This window comes from Danio aesculapii, chromosome 20, assembly GCF_903798145.1.
Source record: "Danio aesculapii chromosome 20, fDanAes4.1, whole genome shotgun sequence".
Lineage (NCBI taxonomy): Eukaryota > Metazoa > Chordata > Actinopteri > Cypriniformes > Danionidae > Danio > Danio aesculapii.
In genome coordinates, this window is record NC_079454.1 from 10,226,603 (window position 1) to 10,249,477 (window position 22,875).

Here is a 22,875-nt window from a genome sequence, read left to right on the forward strand (position 1 = left end):
CTCCACCCAACAACAGGATGTGCTAGCATCCGTTAACATTTCTCTATACTTTGTGCACCTAATAAAGCAGCTAACCTTTAAAGGAAGAAATCCTTTATGTCTGCATTTATTAGTAAATGTTTAGCAAAATCTAACAATAAAAAAAAAATGCTATCCTTCACTCTATACCAACCCATTCCAATTCTGTTACATCTGAAATTATTCTATATGTTATCCCTTCTTCTATAAATGTTACTACTCCTCCACCTTGCGTTTCCTTCCTGTCTTTCCTGACAGAACTATAACCATTTATATTAAATTGCAAATTTGGTTTAAGCCATGACTCCTGAATACATATTATACTAGGTTTGTGTTTTAATTTTGAAATGAATTTCTTTAACTCTTGTCCATTTGCTGTGAGACTTCTTGCATTCCATTGCAGAACACATATCACCATCAAACTAATCAGATATCTGAGTAGCATCATTTGATGATTTGGTCAAGATATCATACACCTTTTCTACTGACAGTCCAGATATCCCTAGGAATTCTGACGCTGCTTCCAGAATTACTTTAATCTTAGCTGTCCTGCTTGACATCATAGCAGTGACATTAACTATCTTGATAATAAAGACCAAGAAGTTTTCCTTTGTCATTACTAGTGTGTTTTCATTATTGCAGCATTGATGTTTATCTCTGCTTGTTTCTATTCCCTGTTCTCTTTCATCTGGTCTTTCCCAAGAGTTTGATTTGTTCTGGTCTGTCATCTTATTGCTTTCTTGTCTATATTTGTTCATTATCTCTTTATGTTTGTTATCACTATTTCCACAGGCCTTTACTGCTTCTGCATATGTTACTTTATTTTCAACTTTATATTTTTGTACTTCTCGTGCTTTTATTTGCACTTCGCATCCTCCATACGCTGCACTGTGCGGGCCTCCACAATTGCAACATTTCATTACAGTGTTGCCTGGACATTTTTCATATTCATGTTCCTCTCCACATTTTGGGCATCTCAACTTACCCCTACATATCGCAGCAACGTGTCCCATACGTTGGCATTTATAACATCTTAATGGTTTCGGGACAAACTCTCGTACTGTATAGCTTATAAATCCCATTTGCACTTTATCTGGAAGTCTCCCTTCAAAAGTAAGTAATACTGACATGCTAACTTGTCTCTGACCCTCCTTGTTTGCCATCAATCTTTTTGCATTCACTACTTTTCCTCCTTTTATATTTTCTAAAACCTCTTCCATTGATATCTCAGTCGGGATTCCATATATAACACCTTTAGTTGTACTAGATATGCCAATCTCCTTGACTGAAACCCTTTCTCCATTTAGCTCTTTGACTCTCATCAATTTGTTCCGCTGTGCTACATCTTTCACTGTTATTAAGACTCTTCCCTGTCCTAAACACTGAGCCATGTTTACAGCACCAATCATTTTGTTTATTTCCTTGGTTAATCCTATCGGATTCATATGTTTGCCTGAGGACTTTTCGAACGTCATGATTACTTTATATAATGTTTTGTTTATTTCTTCCTTTGTATAATTTCCTTCCCCTGTGATATTCAAGTTTTCTCTTTTCTTTTTCTTTTTCTTTTTACTCACAGTTTGAGCCGCCATCATCGTATCCTCGCTATCCTCCAATTCTTTGGCAGATCCTGAATTTTTTCGTTTTGTTAAACTTTCTCTGTGACATATATCCCAAAACTGTGAATTTTCATCCATCATTGACCCTCCCGAGTCTTCTTCCATAATCCAACACTAAATATTACCTGCTCTTCAAACAACCCGCCTTCCTCAACTTTGACACGCAATCTACGTCCTACGGCAACTCGCACAGTACACACCAGCCCGCCGCCCACCTACCGCTCCTTCTTGACACGTCATCCATGAGTTGCTGGATGGAGCAAATGGCGCAGCCGTTTTCTATCGGCCATCTTTCCTGACGGTGATGCCCAGCCACCGAGCATGGGGAATGGGCCAGCAACCCCAGTCTCCTGACGGCGCTGTACTTGCAGCAGACGTGCCTGTGCCTGTGCCTGCAAACCACTTGCTAGTAACTGTGGCAACCGATAAAGAACGTGAGCTTCCACCAAATGTTGGCTTTGTGTTTTGTCATCAGTTGGGACTGCCAATGCATGGTTTCCGTGGGACGCACTCGATTTGGGAATAGCAGACACTATAAGGGGAGGGGAGTGTGTTTTCGGTTCGTTCTTTCTTTTCCGCTGCCTGCTTTCTTTCTCTACAGATGCCTTCCTTTTCTCTGGTTAGTTGTTGAGTTGGTCGATTTTGACAGGTCGGCCTCCTGCTTTGCTGCGGTTCGGGCCGTCTTTGCCTAGAGCTCCGTGCTTTGCACTCTTGCCTATTATATGTTCTGTTCCATTTTCTTACGTCAGACTGTCAGCACAGCGCTCAAATGACATGGCTTGAAGAACAACGCGGGATCTACAAACGTTCCGGAAGAGAACTTCACGAACAAAAGCGGAAGCGTTGACTAAACAACCTCCCGCTGCAACCAGCTTACATCCCTGAGACAGGAAACCACAGGTGGCTGACTGTGAAGATGTCTCTGGTTGCCGGACAATAGCCACCGGGGGCTCTCTTAACGCGTGTTCCTTGACTGGAAAACTGAACGAGAAAAGAGCAGCGCTGCCCCTGCCATGTCTGGAACTACCGCATGAACTCTATCTTGAACCTCTGTGCTCAGGGGAGAGCGCGAACGCAGTCCCCCGCTACCAGAAATTATGCAGTCGAGATTCCCACATTTGGGGAATTCGCAGACGTCTGCCCAAGGAACGTGCAATGTCAACTATAGACTTTAGACTCTCGTCCAATGAAAAGCCGCGATTGTGTAAAGTTTGATTAGGCCCTGGGCCAATCGGAGGGCTGCATTGTCTTAAGTTTAAAATCACGGCCAATCAGCGCTGAGAATTTTCTAAAGTTTCTCTCACTCTGGATGCTCACAGTTTATCGGGTCAGAGAGTTCATCTGCTGTCCAGATAAATTCATATGCTGAAGTGATTTCGTGTGGTAAGTTATTTTTATACTGTTATATTGATGCACAGTATGTTTTGGTCACGGCACGTTTGAAATATCTCACTCTTCGTGCAGTATTCGTGAGGCTGCGCCTTCAAAAAGTACACCTGTCGTAGAGATTTTGTGTGATAAGTTATTTTTAAATGGTTATATTGATGCACAGTATGTTTTGGACACATCACGTTTAAAATATTTCACTCCATGCAGCATTTTGTCTGTTCGTGAGGCTGCGCCGTCAGAAAGTACACCTGTCGTGGTGATTTATAGAGGTAGGTTATTTTTATCCTGTTCTGATAAACTGTATGTTTTGCTCACATCACGTTTGATATATTTTACTGTGTGTGCAGTATTTTGTCTGTGTGTGTGACGCTGCGCCGTCAGACGTTCACCCATTTCAGAGATTTTGTGTGGTAAGCTATTTTTATTGTTATAATAATGCTAAGATCACATCATGTTTGAAATCTCTCACTCTTTGTGCAGTGTTTGGTCTGTGCTGGTGACGCTGTGCCGTCAGAAAGTTCACCTGTCCTAGATATTTCGTGAGGTAAGTTGTTTTTATACTGTGATATTACTTAAATGCATATTTGGCTGCACAAAATCTGAAAAAGTTTAGCTTTTGTATTATTTTCGGCGCTCGCGTCGGTTTGATAGCTCCGTATACATAGTAAACAGTTGTTTCATTAAAATATAGCAACAAACATGCTAATAAATAAATATCCCTTTATATATAGCAATATATGTTACCATGGCGATTATTATCATTAGTTGTAACATCTAAGAACATCTTAAGATCTTAACTGGGACAAAACATATGATCAATACCTGTATTTGTGATCATAAGAATATAGTAAAATCGTTATTGCCATAGACTGAATAATATATCACTGATTCTTAAGGCCTGGGACAAAAACATATTCAGCAATTACTGCTATAAGCTTTAAAATGAAAATGTGCATACATTAAATATGATTTGTTATGTTATTTCAAGTATTATATGTGTAAATGATATCATATTAATGATAGTATGTATTTAACATGCTTAGAATGCATTTTACCTTACCTTATATCAGCCATATGGAGGTTGATTTTGATAGCTGCCCCCTAAGAAACACAATATACAACTGTAAGCATTTGAAAATAATGTGTAAGAGCAATTGATATGAAAATTCATGTTTTCATTGCCACTGTCAAATGCATCATCTCTGTCAGCATTGTTAACCATTGTCAGATAACTTCTTTTGATGATATTTGATTGATTTGTTAATTATCAAACATGTAAAAATGGAAAAAAAGACTTAACACACAAAATGTCTTTTTAATACTTTTATCATGAGCTCAGAGCTAAGACCATATTCCCTCTCTATATTTGTGATGATTATAAGAATACTTCTTACAGGTGAATTAGACATGGATCCACTGTTGCCCACCCTGAGCATCGTTGACACCAGTGTGCCACAGGACAGACAACAGTGCTTTCTTAAAGCATCGAAGGACGCCAAGACCCTGGCCTCTCGCAACAGGTGCTTCGAGCGGAACACTAGCCAGGACAAAAAAACTGCTTGTGAGGAAGGTAATATCTTATTTGTGTGTTTCTGTCATATGCGTACACTGCAGAGTGTTGTTTGTATTAATGTTATTTTTATGTCTTAGCTAAAAAAAGATGCCAGCACATTACTTGTGCGCCATCGGAGGTCCAGTATCTCGGCCAGCTCATTTTAAACTTTGGCAAATACAATGGCCAAAGTTTTAAATGGCTGGTGGAGAACGACGTTGGCTACATTAAATAGTAAGTATGTTGCTATACATTTGCATAAGCTGTTTTTACACAAATTAATTTATCTTTTTGAAATTTCAGTGTGCTGGATATACACATCAAGGAGCGTCGCCATCAAGGAAGAAAAGAGGGCCCAGGTGAGTATATAAAGGATCTTCTGTTACAGTATGTGCAACTGTTTCCACAGGTTTCCTGCCACCTCGAGGTCAACGTCGACAGGGCCATCTACGGTCAGGGCCGCTTCAGATCTTTCACGTTCCTGGAGATGTGGCAGTGGTACAGCCTGCACAAGACCCTGCAGGCTGATCCACAAGCTGGCAGTGCCCAAGAAAAGAAGATGGCACAGGAGGCGTTCTGCTCTGTGCGGCAGTGGCTGACGATGAAGGAGGAGGACATCAGCGTCAGACACTGAAGCGGTTCCGGCAGTACATTCTCAACAAAGAGGTAGGCTTTATTTATTTCTTTTAAATGTGACTTTATTAAAAAAAATATCTATCATGCTGGCAACATTTCATGCAAACTACAACCTGTAACTCACAGAAACCCCCAGAAGACAGGCCTCTTCCTGCAGCGGCGGCCAGCTCCAGCTCGTCGGGATCTAGAGGTGATGGTGGATGGGCGGATGATGCGCTACTGGTGGAAGCCCTCAGTGCTTTTGAAGCACAAGGTGTATATCCCTTTAATTATTGTCTCTAACTGTTCATGTAGCATAGCATAAATCTTTTATTAATAAATAAATCAATGACACACAAAATCAAAACACTGAGCTGATGAGATTGTCTTCTTGCTGCTTTGACACTGACTTTTGCCCATCTTGTGTGTTTTTTTCTTTCTTTAGCAGTGGAGGACAAAGGCGGTCTGCCGAAGAAACCACTCAGCTCCTCTGAAAGACAAGGTATATCACATAATGAATGTCACTTATTAACATTTATTCATACTGTTGTAGCATGAAGTACAGTTGAGGGCCCTCCTGTGAAATATTTATTTAAGGTAATGGAGCAAGGACATGTTCACAGTACTTAGGATAGTATATTATCTTCTGAAGAAAGTTTTATTTGTTTTATTATTTATGTTTTTCTATTGGCTACAGAACAAACAGTGTTAACCTAGTTAAGCCTTTACTTTCTCAGGCTGAATATGGTAACACTTCAGTATAATAGTCCTTTAGTTAATCAGTTTACTAACACTAAGTGTCGCCAATCTTGTGCAGCATTTATTAATTACAGTTCAACATTAATGCATTATTATTTGCATTAATGCAACATTAATGTTGACATTACTTAATGCACAGTGTATTAATGAACTAACGTTATTTAACTTAAATAACATGAAATCGTTAACAAAGATAAATTAATACTGTAATTAATGTATTAAATTTCTTGTTCATGTTAGTAAATGCATTAACTAATATTAACTAATGAGCTATTACTCTAAAGTGTTACCCTAAAGGGTGACACTTTACAATAAGTTTGTATTAGTTAATGTCAAAGCATTTACCACCATAAACAAGCAATGAACAATACACTTAATACAGTATTTGTTCGTGTTACAGTCATCCATCCCAACTCACAGTCCAGCAACTAAGCATTAAATATTATATTAAAAAAGCATTAGTACATGTTTAACTATGATTGAAAAATGTACAAGCATTGTTCATAATTAGTACATGTTAGTAAATACATTATCTAATGAAACCTTATTGTAAAGTGTGACCCAATATTATATACTGTCATCATGGCAAAGATAAATTATGAGAAATTAGTTATTAGAACTATTATGTTTAGAAATGTGCCTGAACAAGTCCTCTCTCCATTACACATAAATTGTGAAAAATAAACTCAAATTTAACAGGGGGGCTTATAATTCCGGCTTGCACTGTATGCATTAATAAATAAAAGTCGTCACACTAAGACACTGTGTTCTGATAATCACAACTGTGCTCATTTAGGAGCCGGGGAAGCAAAGAGAAGAAAACGTTCCTGTGAAGATCTTTCACAGAAGCCCCACTCAGACTCTCCACTGTCTGCTGTAAGTTCATCGTTTGTACATCACAATTAGGTGGTGCATATACTCCTGAATACAGTTTTGTGAGCAAAGATGGGGAGGCTGTGCAAAACGTATGATTATGTCAATGAAAAAGGTTTTACCTATTATACTTACTTTGTTGAAGGCTCCTGTGTCAACTTCTTTATTGGAGGCTCCTGCATCAGCCTCATCAGTTCCTGCCTTGGCTTCTTCATCGGCTCCTGTATTAGCCTCATCAGTTCCTCTCTTTTCTTCTTCATCGGCTCCTGCATCAGCCTCGTCAGTTCCTGCCTTGGCTTCTTCATCGGCTCCTGTATCAGCCTCATCAGTTCCTGCCTCGGCTTCTTCATCGGCTCCTGCATCAGCCTTGTCAGTTCCTGCCTCGGCTTCTTCATCGGCTCCTGCATCAGCCTTGTCAGTTCCTGCCTCGGCTTCTTCATCGGCTCCTGCATCAGCTTCTGTGTCAGCTTCTGACGTTCAACCTAGAAGGTCATCTGGTGGGTCAACACACAGTGACCCAGCACATTCTGAGGTAACTGTCAAAGAACTCTGTGGTTGTGAAGATAAGAAAAATGTATACTTTAATACTAAAACTTTAATTGATTTTAACACAGTTTTGTCTCGGTTATTCTAATTACCAGGTGTCATTTGAGGGTTGGCACAAGATGTGGGAGTTTGGTCTTCATGGGCTGCCCAGTGGAGACATACTGTGGCTTAAGGAGGATGCTGAAAGGGGACTCTTTCAGAGGGCCATGTCTTATAAAGACAAACATGGAAACAGAAAGTGGAGGAAAGTCCTGAAGAATGACCGGATGTGGTTTCACCCTCTAGAATCTCCTGGAGTGGTGGAAGGAAAAGTCCCCTCAGCAGACTCCTTTTTTCGCAGCTCGTTTTTTTTCTGGAGACCAGTCGGTGTGTGGCGTTACAGTCTTCGGTGCCCAAGGTCTGACTGCCCAGCACGCACCAATCAGAAGGCTTTTCTCTACCGTTGTGGGTATTCATCCACGGTAAGACAGATCTGCCACATGTCTGGCTGGTACTCCATGCTGACTGAGGTCCTGGCATGCAACGCCTGTAGAAAGGCTGCAAAGGAGTCGGAAGAGCATACTATTGGTCGTTTCCTGTCATGGGATCAGTGCATCCTTAACCAGCTCAGTTCAGCTCACAGAGCGGTGTTTCCTGCTGTCTTGACGCTACGGTGAGTCTCTAGCAGAATACAAATCATTGTGAAATTATGCAGAGTCTTAAAAAAAGTTAAGATTTACCATCATCTAATGATTGTGTTGCTCCTATGATTCTAGGCGTGGCGTGGACAAGCAGGTGATCCGCCTGATGAGGGATCGCACTGAGGGAAACACCATGGTAAAGGTTTGGAGACAGGTGCAGGAGAGCCACTGCGAGGACTATCTGCAGAGAAAGGACATGTACACCACTCTTCTCAGCCAGTACAACAAACCTGGGAAGATCACTCGTAAGTCAGAGTTAATTGTTTTCTTAAAGGGATAGTTCACCCAGAAGTGAGTAGTTTTAAACTTGTTAAACACAAAAGAAGATATTCTGAAGAAAGCCGAAATCCTGTAACCATTGTAATCCATTGTAAAAAAACAGACAGATACTATGGAAGTCAATGGTTACAGGTTTCTGACATTTTAAATTCCTAACCTTTTGAGCATTTATTCAAAGATTAAGTAGCAAAGTGTCCGTTTTCTCTGCTTTTAGGGAGTTTGTGCCAGCAGTTCCAGCGACCACCAGCACGGAGAGAGCCGCCATCTGCCAGACTGATGAGAAAGGCGTTTCTTATTTCAGAGGCAGATAACATCGAGGACTACCGTACTCAGATTATGTCCACATTTGGCAAAGTCCTGAAGTACGACTCCACCAAGAAGGTAAATTTAACACAATGGAAAATAAGTCAGTTTGTAAACGTATTGCAAAACCTTTTTACTGTTGTTCTTTCAGGAAATCCTTTATCAGAGAGATTTTATCCTTAAAATATTATTGTCCACTTTTGCATCATGGGACATTTTAATTATTAACGACAACTGATGAGTAAAGTATTATTAATTGTTTAATAATAAATAATTATCAATAAATTAATAACTAATATGGGTTACTGGTGCTTTAAAATCGTGTTTGTCACCATCACACGCACCTGATTATTATTCATACTTACCTACGTCTTCGTGTGTCGTTTTCTTCACTTCAGGTTTCCTCCTGCATGCTCTGCATCCGAAATCTAATGAGCTGTAATGCAAAAACACATTATTAATTCATATCTGAATATTAGTGACTCTTACTTTCTTGATCTGGTGCAGAAAAAAAAAACTACAAAATACAAATGTTTGAATCTATTTGTGTTGCATTTGTTATCAGATCTGCAAGAAACTCTCCGGCGATGGAAAAGGCACTGCAGAGTGGTGTACCAATGTGGCCAACGAGCAGGGGCAGATCCTTATATCTGTTCTCACCTGTGAGGAGTCATTGGAGAAGATGAGGCCGATGGCTGAAGGCCTCATGGAGAGGTACAGGAGAGCTGATGAGGCACCGCCCGAGCTCATGTATGTGGATCGTGGCTGCTGTCGCGTCCACGCCGTGTCCTCAGTTGAGCAGCTCTTCAGTGACTGGACGGACAGGGGTATGTTGGTACGGCTGGACATCTTTCATTGGATCCATCGATTCGATGCAGCTCTTCGGACAGATCATCATCCAAAGTATGCCCTGTTCAAGTCTGCCCTCTCTGCTGCCGTCTTTGCCTACAACAAAGACGACATGGCTCTTCTGGTACAGGCGATACGTGCCGGTCACCCAACCAACTATGCCTCCCTGGCTGACAGCCAGATCATCGAGCTGCGTGTCAGTAAATATGACCTCAGCCATTATGTCAGGAGGATCACAGTTGGTGCCCAGGAAACATGTGCGCGCGTGCAGTGCGCCATTGATCTCCTGAAGGGAGCCGCAGGGATGGATGAGAACCAGGTGCATCTGTTTAAGGACTCTGCAGCCATCGACCACGTCTGGGAGAACCAGCAGAAGCACCTTGAATGCATCCAGGATCCACCAGGGAGGAACATGTACACCATCACCAAGTATGTGACCCGTAACGGTGTTCGTCTTGCGCGGTACAGTACGGTGAGAGGAAGCAACAGTCTGGAGGGCTTTCATTCCTTTCTGCCTGACATGATCCCGGGACCCCACTGTGCTGCCGTCCCGTTTCAAGTCTATCTGCTGGCTGGCATCGCACGCTGGAACTCTAACAGGGAGTCAGCCAGCGTCCAAGGGCGGAAAGGGAGGAAACATATGGTGTACATGTCTCCTCTGGTCCATCGCCTAAACCAAAGGTGCCAGGAGCTGTTTGGGGAGGTGGAGGAGGCAAACTACAGGCCTCCAGTTCCTGCTGGTGATGAGCGCATTGGTCTGGAGTACCTGTTTTCCCAGTCCTCAGAGCCCTTCAGTGCCCCTGATCATTACGCTCAGACTAGAGAGACACTTCAGGCAGATGAGGATGAGGATGAAGATGTTCCTGCTGGGGTGGCAGAGGAAGAGGAAGAGGATGATGTGGGCTACTCCTCAGACCACGAGAGGGACAGCCTGACTCCTCTGAGGAACCGTCTGTGCCTCACCGATCAGGCAGTGGCTGCTGAATTTGACCCCTGTGTGGAGGACGTGTGCGGTCCCAATCATCTGCCTGGGTACCAGCACGTAGAGGATCTGTGTAAAGTCCTTGTTGAGATCGCCCTGGAGGAAGGAAAACTTGCCTTAAATGAGTTGACCAGGCAAAAGGTCATCAGCGCCTGAAACAAGCTTGACCTCCATGACCGCAGCATCCAACAATTCGACAGCCTCTACTCTGCACGCTGGGGCAATGCTCTGTTTGGCCGCACCAGTGGAGATCCGACTGAGGCGTCCCTGGTGCAGAAGCTCAAGTTCAGCAAGCGTTACTCAGCCGCACACTTGGTGGACTCCAGAAAGAACCGGCTGATGTACTGCCTGGTCAAACAGCTGTGGCTTCATCCTGGTGTTGGAGGAAAAGCTAAAGGGTCACCGCTGAAGCAGCATATCACTAAACTGTACCAGCGTGTGCAGCAGAGAGTGACGGTGGACGATGATCAGCTCAGCAAACTCGGGATTCCCATCCTGAAAATAAATTCAAAGTGCGTGAGCGAGTTCATCAGGAGGCAGGAGGCGCTGTCAGCCACAAACGTCACTGACCAGGGTCTGTCTGTCCTCCGTCGTCACCAGAGCGTCTCCAGCACCAGCCAGCCCCCCGCTGAGGAGCTTCCAGAGGAAAGACCCCATACCAGCCGGCCTGCAGTGCAGTATCAGATCACCACTTCTCTGGCCGGCACCCGAAAGTTAAAGCAAAGGCAAATCTTACCTGTCCCTCCCTCTGCTCTTGCTCAACCAGTTCCTGCGCCGGCCCATTCGATGTCCGCAGGACTCCGGCACACACACACTCCGCTGACTGCACCTCCTGCTGTTTCCTTGCCGCAGACATCCACTCTGCCACTGTTGCCCTCAAGATCAACAATCTACAAGAGGAAAAAGGCAGGACTCAGTGGCTCTGGACATCCAACCTCAGTGAAGGTTTACATCTGTGCTCTGTGTGGCCAACCAACTCAAGGTCACAAGAAATACAGAAAGAAGAGCTACTGTGAGAGCTCCAAAGCCTCCACGTCCACAAACCTTGCTGGGCAGACGTTTGACTGTTTTGAAGACTTTAAAAGGGCTGTGGACATTCTCTTGGGCTCTCAGTCTCAGGCCTCCGAGTCTGTCTAACTGGACCTGTATCCATATTGCGGTTCATAGTTTTTGACTTGTAACAGTGTTATTGTTGCAAAAATGTATATGTTATAATAACAGGTGGTTGTTTGAAAGTTTACAGTGTTTTACACTAATTTGTTGATTGTTGTAACACTGGTATTGATGCATAAATGTATGTTATAATAACAGTTGATTTTTTTAAAAAAGTTTACAGGTTTTTACAGTTTGCACTAATTTGTTGACTGTTTTTTACACTTATTGTTGCACAAATGTTTGCAATATTAACATTTGATTGTTTCAGAGTATACATCGTTTTATACTAATTTGTAGATTGTAACTTATTGTTGCAAAAATGTAACCGTTTACAAAAGTTAAGCTTTTTTTTTTAATACAGTTTGCACTAATTTGTTGATTGTTGTAGAAACAAATGTTATGTTAACATTTGACTGTTTAAGTTTACAGTGTTTTACACTAATTTGTTGATTGTTGTAGAAACAAATGTTATATTAACATTTGACTGTTTAAGTTTACAGTGTTTTACACTAATTTGTTGATTGTTGTAACACTGTTTTGTTCCAGAAATGTATGTTATGTTAACAGTTTATTGTTTTACAGTTTACAGTATTTCTTTAATTGTTTTCTTGTTTTTATTTATTTATTTATGTTTATTAAGTATATATTATCATAATGTTATTTAAAGTACTTTAATATAATTATTTTATTTAATTATTTATTCATTATAAAATTTTAGTAATAAAAAAAAATATATATATATATAATTATGTTATTTAAAGTACTTTAATTATTATTTTGTGATAACTAATGTTGCTTTATATACTTTAATTGTTAGCTTTGTTTTTTTTTAAGAGGATTTATTTATTTTTTTTATATCTAAATGCTTGACCTGGCAGTATTTTTTTATGTATACAAATATATTCTTAGATCTATAACTGCTATCAGTAATATTAAAACTAATGATTCTAATAGTAATGTGTTTTTTATTATGTACAAAGTATATCTATTGTATACATTTTTATGTCAGGCAGATTTAACAATATGTTTAGAACTTTTCTTTTTCACTTTTAATAAATTTGGATAATAAAATACAATCTCGTGTTTCTTTTTGTATGTGTTGGAAGGACTTCATTGGTTTTTAAAAATAGCCTAAATCTTCTGATTTTTGAATTTAATTTAGAATCATTATCTGAGTCTATGACAATAATATGCAGTCCATTTTAATAGTAACCTCTGGTACAGGCGCTCTGAAAAGTCTATTGCTCCTCTGTGTTTTACCAAGTCCAGTTCTGGAGTCGATGACAGCTTATCCTGTTGCCGTCAGATGGGATGCCAGTGGAGTCATCCTTAAACCACACTCCAACATCAAGCTCCACCTGCAACACACAAATACAAAAACTGTACATTATTCAAATATCCTATGACATTACACTGTTGTAATTTGTTACAAAGTAGTTAGTTACTATAATTAAAATACTTACCCAGTAACAAAGTAAGGGATTATTATTCATTTTATGTAATTGTATTACTGCTATTAGAAATATGATTGTATATCTGTATAATATAATATAATAGAACAGAAGCTAAATATTTGCATTTTTTTTGTTATACAAACAAATTTAAGAATAATTCTACTAAACATTATGCATTTATAAAAAAGTTTGACCTTTAATTACTACTATTAATTATATTACATATGAATATTTTATTTATAGAACTGATATTACATGAATTAATTTATATATTCCATCTGTTGAGGTTTATGGGGATTTTGAGTGAACCATTAAAAGTTATTTAATTTAAAAAGCAACTTAAATTTTAATAACAAACTTATTAAATGATCATTTCATAGTTCACTTTTGTGCACAGTTAGAGTTGTTTGCTTTAATTTCAATAGGACCACACCATATAGAACGTGTTCTGACAGTTACTACTATTTGTTTTGATGACATCACCAGGGGGTTGGTCACTCGCAAAAGCAGTTCATTCATGGTTTGCTGAAACTCAATCAACCAATCAAGTGCTGTAATTGCCTACACATCCATAATGAAATTTGCACGCCGTACAGGTCGATCGCCATTCGCAGGGGTCAGCATGACCGGAGTGCAATGGTCAAGCCTCGCCCTGGGTGAACCACCTTTCTGATCATGGTATCTCCCCTGCCAGGTAAGTATGAGTTGCTGGACGGAGCAAATGGCGCAGCCGTTTTCTATCGGCCATCTTTCCTGACGGTGATGCCCAGCCACCGAGCATGGGGAATGGGCCAGCAACCCCAGTCTCCTGACGGCGCTGTACTTGCAGCAGACGTGCCTGTGCCTGTGCCTGCAAACCACTTGCTAGTAACTGTGGCAACCGATAAAGAACGTGAGCTTCCACCAAATGTTCGCTTTGTGTTTTGTCATCAGTTGGGACTGCCAATGCATGGTTTCCGTGGGACGCACTCGATTTGGGAATAGCAGACACTATAAGGGGAGGGGAGGGGAGTGTATTTTCGGTTCGTTCTTTCTTTTCCGCTGCCTGCTTTCTTTCTCTACAGATGCCTTCTTTTTCTCTGGTTAGTTGTTGAGTTGGTCGATTTTGACAGGTCGGCCTCCTGCTTTGCTGCGGTTCGGGCCGTCTTTGCCTAGAGCTCCGTGCTTTGCACTCTTGCCTATTATATGTTCTGTTCCATTTTCTTACGTCAGACTGTCAGCACAGCGCTCAAACGACATGGCTTGAAGAACAACGCGGGATCTACAAACGTTCCGGAAGAGAACTTCACGAACAAAAGCGGAAGCGTTGACTAAACAACCTCCCGCTGCAACCAGCTTACATCCCTGAGACAGGAAACCACAGGTGGCTGACTGTGAAGATGTCTCTGGTTGCCGGACAATAGCCACCGGGGGCTCTCTTAACGCGTGTTCCTTGACTGGAAAACTGAACGAGAAAAGAGCAGCGCTGCCCCTGCCATGTCTGGAACTACCGCATGAACTCTATCTTGAACTTCTGTGCTCAGGGGAGAGCGCGAACGCAGTCCCCCACTACCAGAAATTATGCAGTCGAGATTCCCACATTTGGGGAATTCGCAGGGGTCAGCATGACTGGAATGCAATGGCCAAACCTCGCCCTGGGTGAACCACCTTTCTGATCATGGTATCTCCCCTGCCAGGTAAGTATGAGTTGCTGGACGGAGCAAATGGCGCAGCCGTTTTCTATCGGCCATCTTTCCTGATGGTGATGCCCAGCCACCGAGCATGGGGAATGGGCCAGCAACCCCAGTCTCCTGACGGCGCTGTACTTGCAGCAGACGTGCCTGTGCCTGCAAACCACTTGCTAGTAACTGTGGCAACCGATAAAGAACGTGAGCTTCCACCAAATGTTCGCTTTGTGTTTTGTCATCAGTTGGGACTGCCAATGCATGGTTTCCGTGGGACGCACTCGATTTGGGAATAGCAGACAATATAAGGGGAGGGGAGGGGAGTGTGTTTTCGGTTCGTTCTTTCTTTTCCGCTGCCTGCTTTCTTTCTCTACAGATGCCTTCTTTTTCTCTGGTTAGTTGTTGAGTTGGTCGATTTTGACAGGTCGGCCTCCTGCTTTGCTGCGGTTCGGGCCGTCTTTGCCTAGAGCTCCGTGCTTTGCACTCTTGCCTATTATATGTTCTGTTCCATTTTCTTACGTCAGACTGTCAGCACAGCGCTCAAACGACATGGCTTGAAGAACAACGCGGGATCTACAAACGTTCCGGAAGAGAACTTCACGAACAAAAGCGGAAGCGTTGACTAAACAACCTCCCGCTGCAACCAGCTTACATCCCTGAGACAGGAAACCACAGGTGGCTGACTGTGAAGATGTCTCTGGTTGCCGGACAATAGCCACCGGGGGCTCTCTTAACGCGTGTTCCTTGACTGGAAAACTGAACGAGAAAAGAGCAGCGCTGCCCCTGCCATGTCTGGAACTACCGCATGAACTCTATCTTGAACCTCTGTGCTCAGGGGAGAGCGCGAACGCAGTCCCCCACTACCAGAAATTATGCAGTCGAGATTCCCACATTTGGGGAATTCGCAGGGGTCAGCATGACCGGAGTGCAATGGCCAAGCCTCGACCTGGGTGAACCACCTTTCTGATCATGGTATCTCCCCTGCCAGGTAAGTATGAGTTGCTGGACGGAGCAAATGGAGCAGCCGTTTTCTATCGGCCATCTTTCCTGACAGTGATGCCCAGCCACGGAGCATGGGGAATGGGCCAGCAACCCCAGTCTCCTGACGGCGCTGTACTTGCAGCAGACGTGCCTGTGCCTGCAAACCACTTGCTAGTAACTGTGGCAACCGATAAAGAACGTGAGCTTCCACCAAATGTTCGCTTTGTGTTTTGTCATCAGTTGGGACTGCCAATGCATGGTTTCCGTGGGACGCACTCGATTTGGGAATAGCAGACACTATAAGGGGAGGGGAGGGGAGTGTGTTTTCGGTTCGTTCTTTCTTTTCCGCTGCCTGCTTTCTTTCTCTACAGATGCCTTCTTTTTCTCTGGTTAGTTGTTGAGTTGGTCGATTTTGACAGGTCGGCCTCCTGCTTTGCTGCGGTTCGGGCCGTCTTTGCCTAGAGCTCCGTGCTTTGCACTCTTGCCTATTATATGTTCTGTTCCATTTTCTTACGTCAGACTGTCAGCACAGCGCTCAAACGACATGGCTTGAAGAACAACGCGGGATCTACAAACGTTCCGGAAGAGAACTTCACGAACAAATGCGGAAGCGTTGACTAAACAACCTCCCGCTGCAACCAGCTTACATCCCTGAGACAGGAAACCACAGGTGGCTGACTGTGAAGATGTCTCTGGTTGCCGGACAATAGCCACCGGGGGCTCTCTTAACGCGTGTTCCTTGACTGGAAAACTGAACGAGAAAAGAGCAGCGCTGCCCCTGCCATGTCTGGAACTACCGCATGAACTCTATCTTGAACCTCTGTGCTCAGGGGAGAGCGCGAACGCAGTCCCCCACTACCAGAAATTATGCAGTCGAGATTCCCACATTTGGGGAATTCGCAGGGGTCAGCATGACCGGAGTGCAATGGCCAAGCCTCGACCTGGGTGAACCACCTTTCTGATCATGGTATCTCCCCTGCCAGGTAAGTATGAGTTGCTGGACGCAATAGTATGATCCTGCACAACTGGAGTGGCTGCACTTTCAGGACCGTACGTTTAGGACCGCATCTTTAGGACCCTAGTTTTTTGTGACATCGCCACCTACTGGATTGGATGACATTGTAAAACTGCATTTCTAGGACCGCATTTCTTTTCGGCAGCGCCACCTATTGGATTGGATGACATTGTAAAACTGCATTACTAGGACCGCATTTCTTTTCGCCAGCGCCACCTACTGGATTGGATGGCACGGTGAACTGCATTTCTAGGACCATAGGACTGGATTCCCAGCGCCACCTACCTGATTGGATGATATAGCGGAGACTTTTAGGAGCTTTTTTTTTTTCAAATTGTGCTTTTTGATGTAAAACGTACCAGAAGTTAAAGTGTGAAACACCTGTTGTGAGTAACAATTTTAAATTAAAACAAATGAATTCACAGATAAAAAAAGAAATTAAAAATGTTTCTTAACTTTACACAAATGAAAAAAATGAGTGCCTTAAAAGACTTGCATTTCTTGAAAAATACTGTATATGGATGAATCCCCTTGGATTAAACTAATTAGCTCAGTATCAGGACAAATACATTGAAATCAAATATAATCAGCATATGCAGTAACTAATTTAAAACCAGTTTGTAAAGGATGTAGAGAGACATGACAGAGGATTTATTCAAGAATGTACATTTATTTAAACATCCACACACAACAGCCACAATAGCACAAAAAGCAGCATTCCTTTAGCTCCTGTGAATGAGAGAGGGAGAGAGAATCTATCTATCTATCTATCTATCTATCTATCTATCTATCTATCTATCTATATATATATATATATATATATATATATATATATATATATAAATAAACAATGAAAAAGTTGAACCATTTGTTATGCAATTAAATTTAAATTAATATTTATTAAAAGTAATAAAAAATATATTTTACCATGTTTAACTGTAATATATATTTCTGGTTTAAACTTATGCACTGTTAGGAGAACCAAAAAGGACACCCAACTGCCAGCTGCAAATTTTTAGGTATATAAGAGCAATACCCACCTCTTGAATGGTCTCCCTTCTTTCCTAGATTTTTTGTCAATTTTTCGACTAAATTATTCTACTTCACTGAAATAGAGAACAAGCACTGATGGGTTAATGTAAATATCAGTAACAAAAAGTTTCTCTGAGCATTGTGTCAAAATAAATCATATTCTGACCTGTAATTATATTTTGTGCCAGAAAGGTAGACCTGCTCAGCATCATCTGAAGACAAACCCCTCAAGACCCCCAGAGCATGTATGATGGCCTATGAAAAAATGATTCATTTAAACGAACTAATATACCACCACTGAACAGCAAATATCATTATACATGGGTCGATAAATGAGTAACACCCAGCATGCAATTTATATACAGTAGATTTTGTAAGTGCATTATTTGGTCTGGCATACCTCTGGAAAAAGAACATCACAGATAAGCTGCACTTCATCAGTAAACCTCAGTTTTGTTGGTGTCCTGTGCAGTACGTCTTTAAGATAAGCAAAGGGACATCTTGCTCTTCCTCACTGTCTATGTAGACAGGCACCTGGAAAGATGCTTGCTTACGCAACCACTTAGAGGGCTTCCCGTTGAGTACACCCTATGGGCAAACAATGGTATAAAAACAATTATTTAGAGAAACGTATTACACTAAAGACAAAGATGGATAAATGTGAAGATCGGTGAAGTACCGTCAAATGCTCCTCAGACCCCTTTAACTTTACAATAAAGTCCACAATTCTTTTTTCCTCTGTTGTGGAACAGCCTGAATGTGAAGTGGGATTTCCTCAGAGATGGCACACTTTTTTGGCACCCTGTACACTGGCTGAAGTTTTCCTTGGAGCAAGTTTCTGGCCTCATCGGTCCAGAAGGCAAACCGCTGATTAAAAATAACAAGATTAATCTAAAATACTGCATAGCTTTTCCCTACACTACATTACCTTACAGCTGCATATAGCATGAAACAACTATTGCAAATATTTCCTATTTATCTTAAGATGACGATGACAGTCATTATACTTTATTATACATTATCCAGCAAACACATATGATAACATCCAATATATATATATATATATATATATATATATATATATATATATATATATATATATATATATATATATATATATATATATATATATATATATATATATAAAATGGAAAACAGCACATGAAATTTTTCAAAAGTGTTACAGAGGTGCCATATCCTTCTATTTTGAAGTCTTATAATTCATGATGTGTCCATTTTCTTCAAGATAAAGAGTATACAAACAAACATTTAAAGTGAGAATTTTTTTCTAACATTTTCTCTAAATCAGGGGTGTCCAAACTTAGTCCTGGAGGGCCAGTGTCATGCAAATTTTAGTTCCAACCACAATCAAACACGCCTGGGCTAGCTAATCAAGCTCTTGCTAGGCTTTCTAGAAACATCTTTACAGGTGTGTTGAGGCAAGTTGGAGCTAAAATCTGCAGGACACCGGACCTCCAGGACCGTTTGGACATCGCTGCTTTAAACAAACTTACCTCCTGGAATTCAATTGCCACACCGGTCACAGAGCAAAGGGTATACTGCAATAGAAAAGATGGAAAAGCTTTTATTCACAGTGTTGACAAAGGCTTGTTTATACTTAGTTAAAAACCTTAGACCTCACCATAAGCATAAAAACCCCACATTCATTACCACAGCTCTGGCGTGGCAAGCCCTAAAAGTAACAAAAAAAGATACAGATGAAAGCCACTGTCTATCTCTTGTAGTTATATTTGTTTGAAATAGCCATTTGTTTAGTCACAGCAACATCATGCCCAGTCTTCTCAGTCCAGTTTCCAGGATCAATTTGTTGTGCAAGATTTCTACAAAAAAAGAAAAGAAAAGGATAAGAACGCAGGCTGAGAATATCAGTACAGTCTATAGGAACGTAGGCAAAATATACCAGTACAGCCTATAAGAACACAGGCAAAATACACCAGTACAGCCTATAGGAACGTAGTCAAAATATATCAGTATAGCCTATAGGAATACAGTCAAAATATATCAGTACAGCCTGTGTACTGTATCATACAGCATGTGTACTGTATCATACAGCATCTCTTCAATTCAGGCAGGGATCTCCCTTGTTGGATCGTTATATGCATCTTGAAAAAGAGAGAGCCTAATATTTAGTGTATTTGGTAATTAAATAGCTGCATACTATGAATAATTTCTTAAGAATTAACAAATAGTTAGTTCATCACTTGCTAAGCATTAAATCTACAATAACAGACATTAGTAAGTAGTTTAAATACAGCTGCAGATGCTGTATTCTTTATTTATAATGCGATTCTTTTTTCAATAATGAAGTATTGCATTATTTACATACCAGTTATTTAAGAGTAATTGGTGCTTTAGTGATTAATGAACATCTTATTTTTCAGGCATAGAGTAATAGTTACTCTGTAAATTAATAAATCTGGTATTAGCTCAACTTCTTACTTTTGTGACCTAATCTAAAGTGTGGAATATTTATGATTTGTAGATCTCTTATAAATGACAAGGCTCAGTATCAAATGAAAAAAAAATCGTTGCTATTTTTAAGTAAGAATAACATTACATTTTAAAAATTAAATTTGATAAAACATCAAAATATCACTATTTCGCAATATGATAAAACATTTTTAATGTTATGCTGTGGTTTAAACTGTACAGTAATTTTATCTTTAGATTGCAAAGATTTGTTTTTTATTTGATTTTGTAAAGTTTTATTTTTTATTGTTTTGTTTTAATCACTGTCATTCATTTGCTTAAATAATACTTAATTTTGTAATGAAACAAAAATAATGAAATGAAACAATTAACAAATACAAAAAAAACAAGCAAGCACATCATAGAGGTGCTATTAATTCAAGAATACAGCTAGCATTTGTAACTGTATTTATAAACTGCTTAACTATGTCTATTAATGTAGATTTAATGCTAATCAAATAATAAAGTAGTAAGTTAACCATTTGTTAATGCTTAATAATTTATAGTATGCAGTTTTTATAAAGTGTTACCCAACAGTTTGAGATAACCTCAGCGAAAATATTCCTATAGTTTGTTTTCAATTATATTGGCCATCACTTCATATTGGCCAGGTAGATAGACATTAACATGCCTACACAATAAACATAGATATTAATGTGTAGACATAATACATGATAATAAGACTATATGGTCAAGGCCTGATTTATACTTGGCTAATGTGATAAAACAATGAGTAGAAGACGTTTTCACACTTTTACAGAAAAATATAGGTAAATCTGAAACACCTCACACATCAACGTACTTTTTAAAATGATTAGCCGTTAAGTCAACACGCCATTAAATCTACAGTTTCATTAAACCATGGCCACGAATTGAGAACGGTGTAATATTTAATACAATTAGACAATGTATTCCCAATTCGTGGAAATAATTGATTAATAGTTAGCAGCTCTCATTTTACCTGTGTAAACTTCTCCACACTCAATATTATTAGATTTTCTTCTGGAAAAAAATCGTCACATATCGTAACATAACTTTCCACAATTTTTGTCCGAGACCCTTGAAACTGGGGTAAATCGTGCGGGCTAATCGGGCATTTTTGCATAAACTTTGCACAGTATAAAACAATAACAGTACTAAATAAACACCTTCTTTTACAGTTTAAAATAAAACCTAAAAGAAAATCGGTACTCACATTATTCTTGCCATCCATGTCGTCCATCTTATTAGAGCGTCTATGATCTAATCCGGCAGGTGGCGATGTCACAAAAAACTAGGGTCCTAAAGATGCGGTCCTAAACGTACGGTCCTGAAAGTGCAGCCACTCCAGTTGTGCAGGATCACCCTTCTCGCTGGACGGAGCAAATGGCGCAGCCGTTTTCTATCGGCCATCTTTCCTGACGGTGATGCCCAGCCACCGAGCATGGGGAATGGGCCAGCAACCCCAGTCTCCTGACGGCGCTGTACTTGCAGCAGACGTGCCTGTGCCTGTGCCTGCAAACCACTTGCTAGTAACTGTGGCAACCGATAAAGAATGTGAGCTTCCACCAAATGTTCGCTTTGTGTTTTGTCATCAGTTGGGACTGCCAATGCATGGTTTCCGTGGGACGCACTCGATTTGGGAATAGCAGACACTATAAGGGGAGGGGAGGGGAGTGTGTTTTCGGTTCGTTCTTTCTTTTCCGCTGCCTGCTTTCTTTCTCTACAGATGCCTTCTTTTTCTCTGGTTAGTTGTTGAGTTGGTCGATTTTGACAGGTCGGCCTCCTGCTTTGCTGCGGTTCGGGCCGTCTTTGCCTAGAGCTCCGTGCTTTGCACTCTTGCCTATTATATGTTCTGTTCCATTTTCTTACGTCAGACTGTCAGCACAGCGCTCAAACGACATGGCTTGAAGAACAACGCGGGATCTACAAACGTTCCGGAAGAGAACTTCACGAACAAAAGCGGAAGCGTTGACTAAACAACCTCCCGCTGCAACCAGCTCACATCCCTGAGACAGGAAACCACAGGTGGCTGACTGTGAAGATGTCTCTGGTTGCCGGACAATAGCCACCGGGGGCTCTCTTAACGCGTGTTCCTTGACTGGAAAACTGAATGAGAAAAGAGCAGCGCTGCTCCTGCCATGTCTGGAACTACCGCATGAACTCTATCTTGAACCTCTGTGCTCAGGGGAGAGCGTGAACGCAGTCCCCCACTAGCAGAAATTATGCAGTCGAGATTCCCACAGCATGACCGGAGTGCAATGGCCAAGCCTCGACCTGGGTGAACCACCTTTCTGATCATGGTATCTCCCCTGCCAGGTAAGTATGAGTTGCTGGACGGAGCAAATGGCGCAGCCGTTTTCTATCGGCCATCTTTCCTGACGGTGATGCCCAGCCACCGAGCATGGGGAATGGGCCAGCAACCCCAGTCTCCTGACGGCGCTGTACTTGCAGCAGACGTGCCTGTGCCTGTGCCTGCAAACCACTTGCTAGTAACTGTGGCAACCGATAAAGAACGTGAGCTTCCGCCAAATGTTCGCTTTGTGTTTTGTCATCAGTTGGGACTGCCAATGCATGGTTTCCGTGGGACGCACTCGATTTGGGAATAGCAGACACTATAAGGGGAGGGGAGGGTAGTGTG

At 41.2% G+C, this 22,875-nt stretch overlaps 1 protein-coding gene, 4 non-coding genes and 1 pseudogene across 5 annotated transcripts; 1 reads left to right on the forward strand and 5 right to left on the reverse strand.

Moving 5' to 3' along the window:
- Positions 1-4,413: 4,413 nt before the first annotated feature.
- On the forward strand, positions 4,414-6,923 carry LOC130247902 (uncharacterized). The gene is made up of 6 exons (XM_056481406.1): positions 4,414-4,596; positions 4,677-4,812; positions 4,882-5,200; positions 5,341-5,467; positions 5,639-5,695; positions 6,859-6,923. The coding sequence occupies exons 1-6, from the start codon at positions 4,434-4,436 to the stop codon at positions 6,921-6,923; spliced, it is 867 nt and encodes a 288-aa protein (XP_056337381.1). The 5' UTR covers positions 4,414-4,433.
- A 6,695-nt stretch (positions 6,924-13,618) lies between these two features.
- LOC130213897 (U1 spliceosomal RNA) lies at positions 13,619-13,775 on the reverse strand. Its single transcript, XR_008835547.1, has one exon. It is a non-coding gene; the product is annotated as a U1 spliceosomal RNA (small nuclear RNA).
- An 818-nt stretch (positions 13,776-14,593) lies between these two features.
- On the reverse strand, positions 14,594-14,757 carry LOC130213894 (U1 spliceosomal RNA). The gene has a single exon (XR_008835546.1). It is a non-coding gene; the product is annotated as a U1 spliceosomal RNA (small nuclear RNA).
- Positions 14,758-15,569: 812 nt separating this feature from the next.
- LOC130213891 (U1 spliceosomal RNA) lies at positions 15,570-15,733 on the reverse strand. The gene has a single exon (XR_008835543.1). It is a non-coding gene; the product is annotated as a U1 spliceosomal RNA (small nuclear RNA).
- Positions 15,734-16,545: 812 nt separating this feature from the next.
- On the reverse strand, positions 16,546-16,709 carry LOC130213892 (U1 spliceosomal RNA). Its single transcript, XR_008835544.1, has one exon. It is a non-coding gene; the product is annotated as a U1 spliceosomal RNA (small nuclear RNA).
- A 5,710-nt stretch (positions 16,710-22,419) lies between these two features.
- LOC130213896 (U1 spliceosomal RNA) lies at positions 22,420-22,561 on the reverse strand (annotated as a pseudogene).
- Between the last annotated feature and the right edge of the window lie 314 nt (positions 22,562-22,875).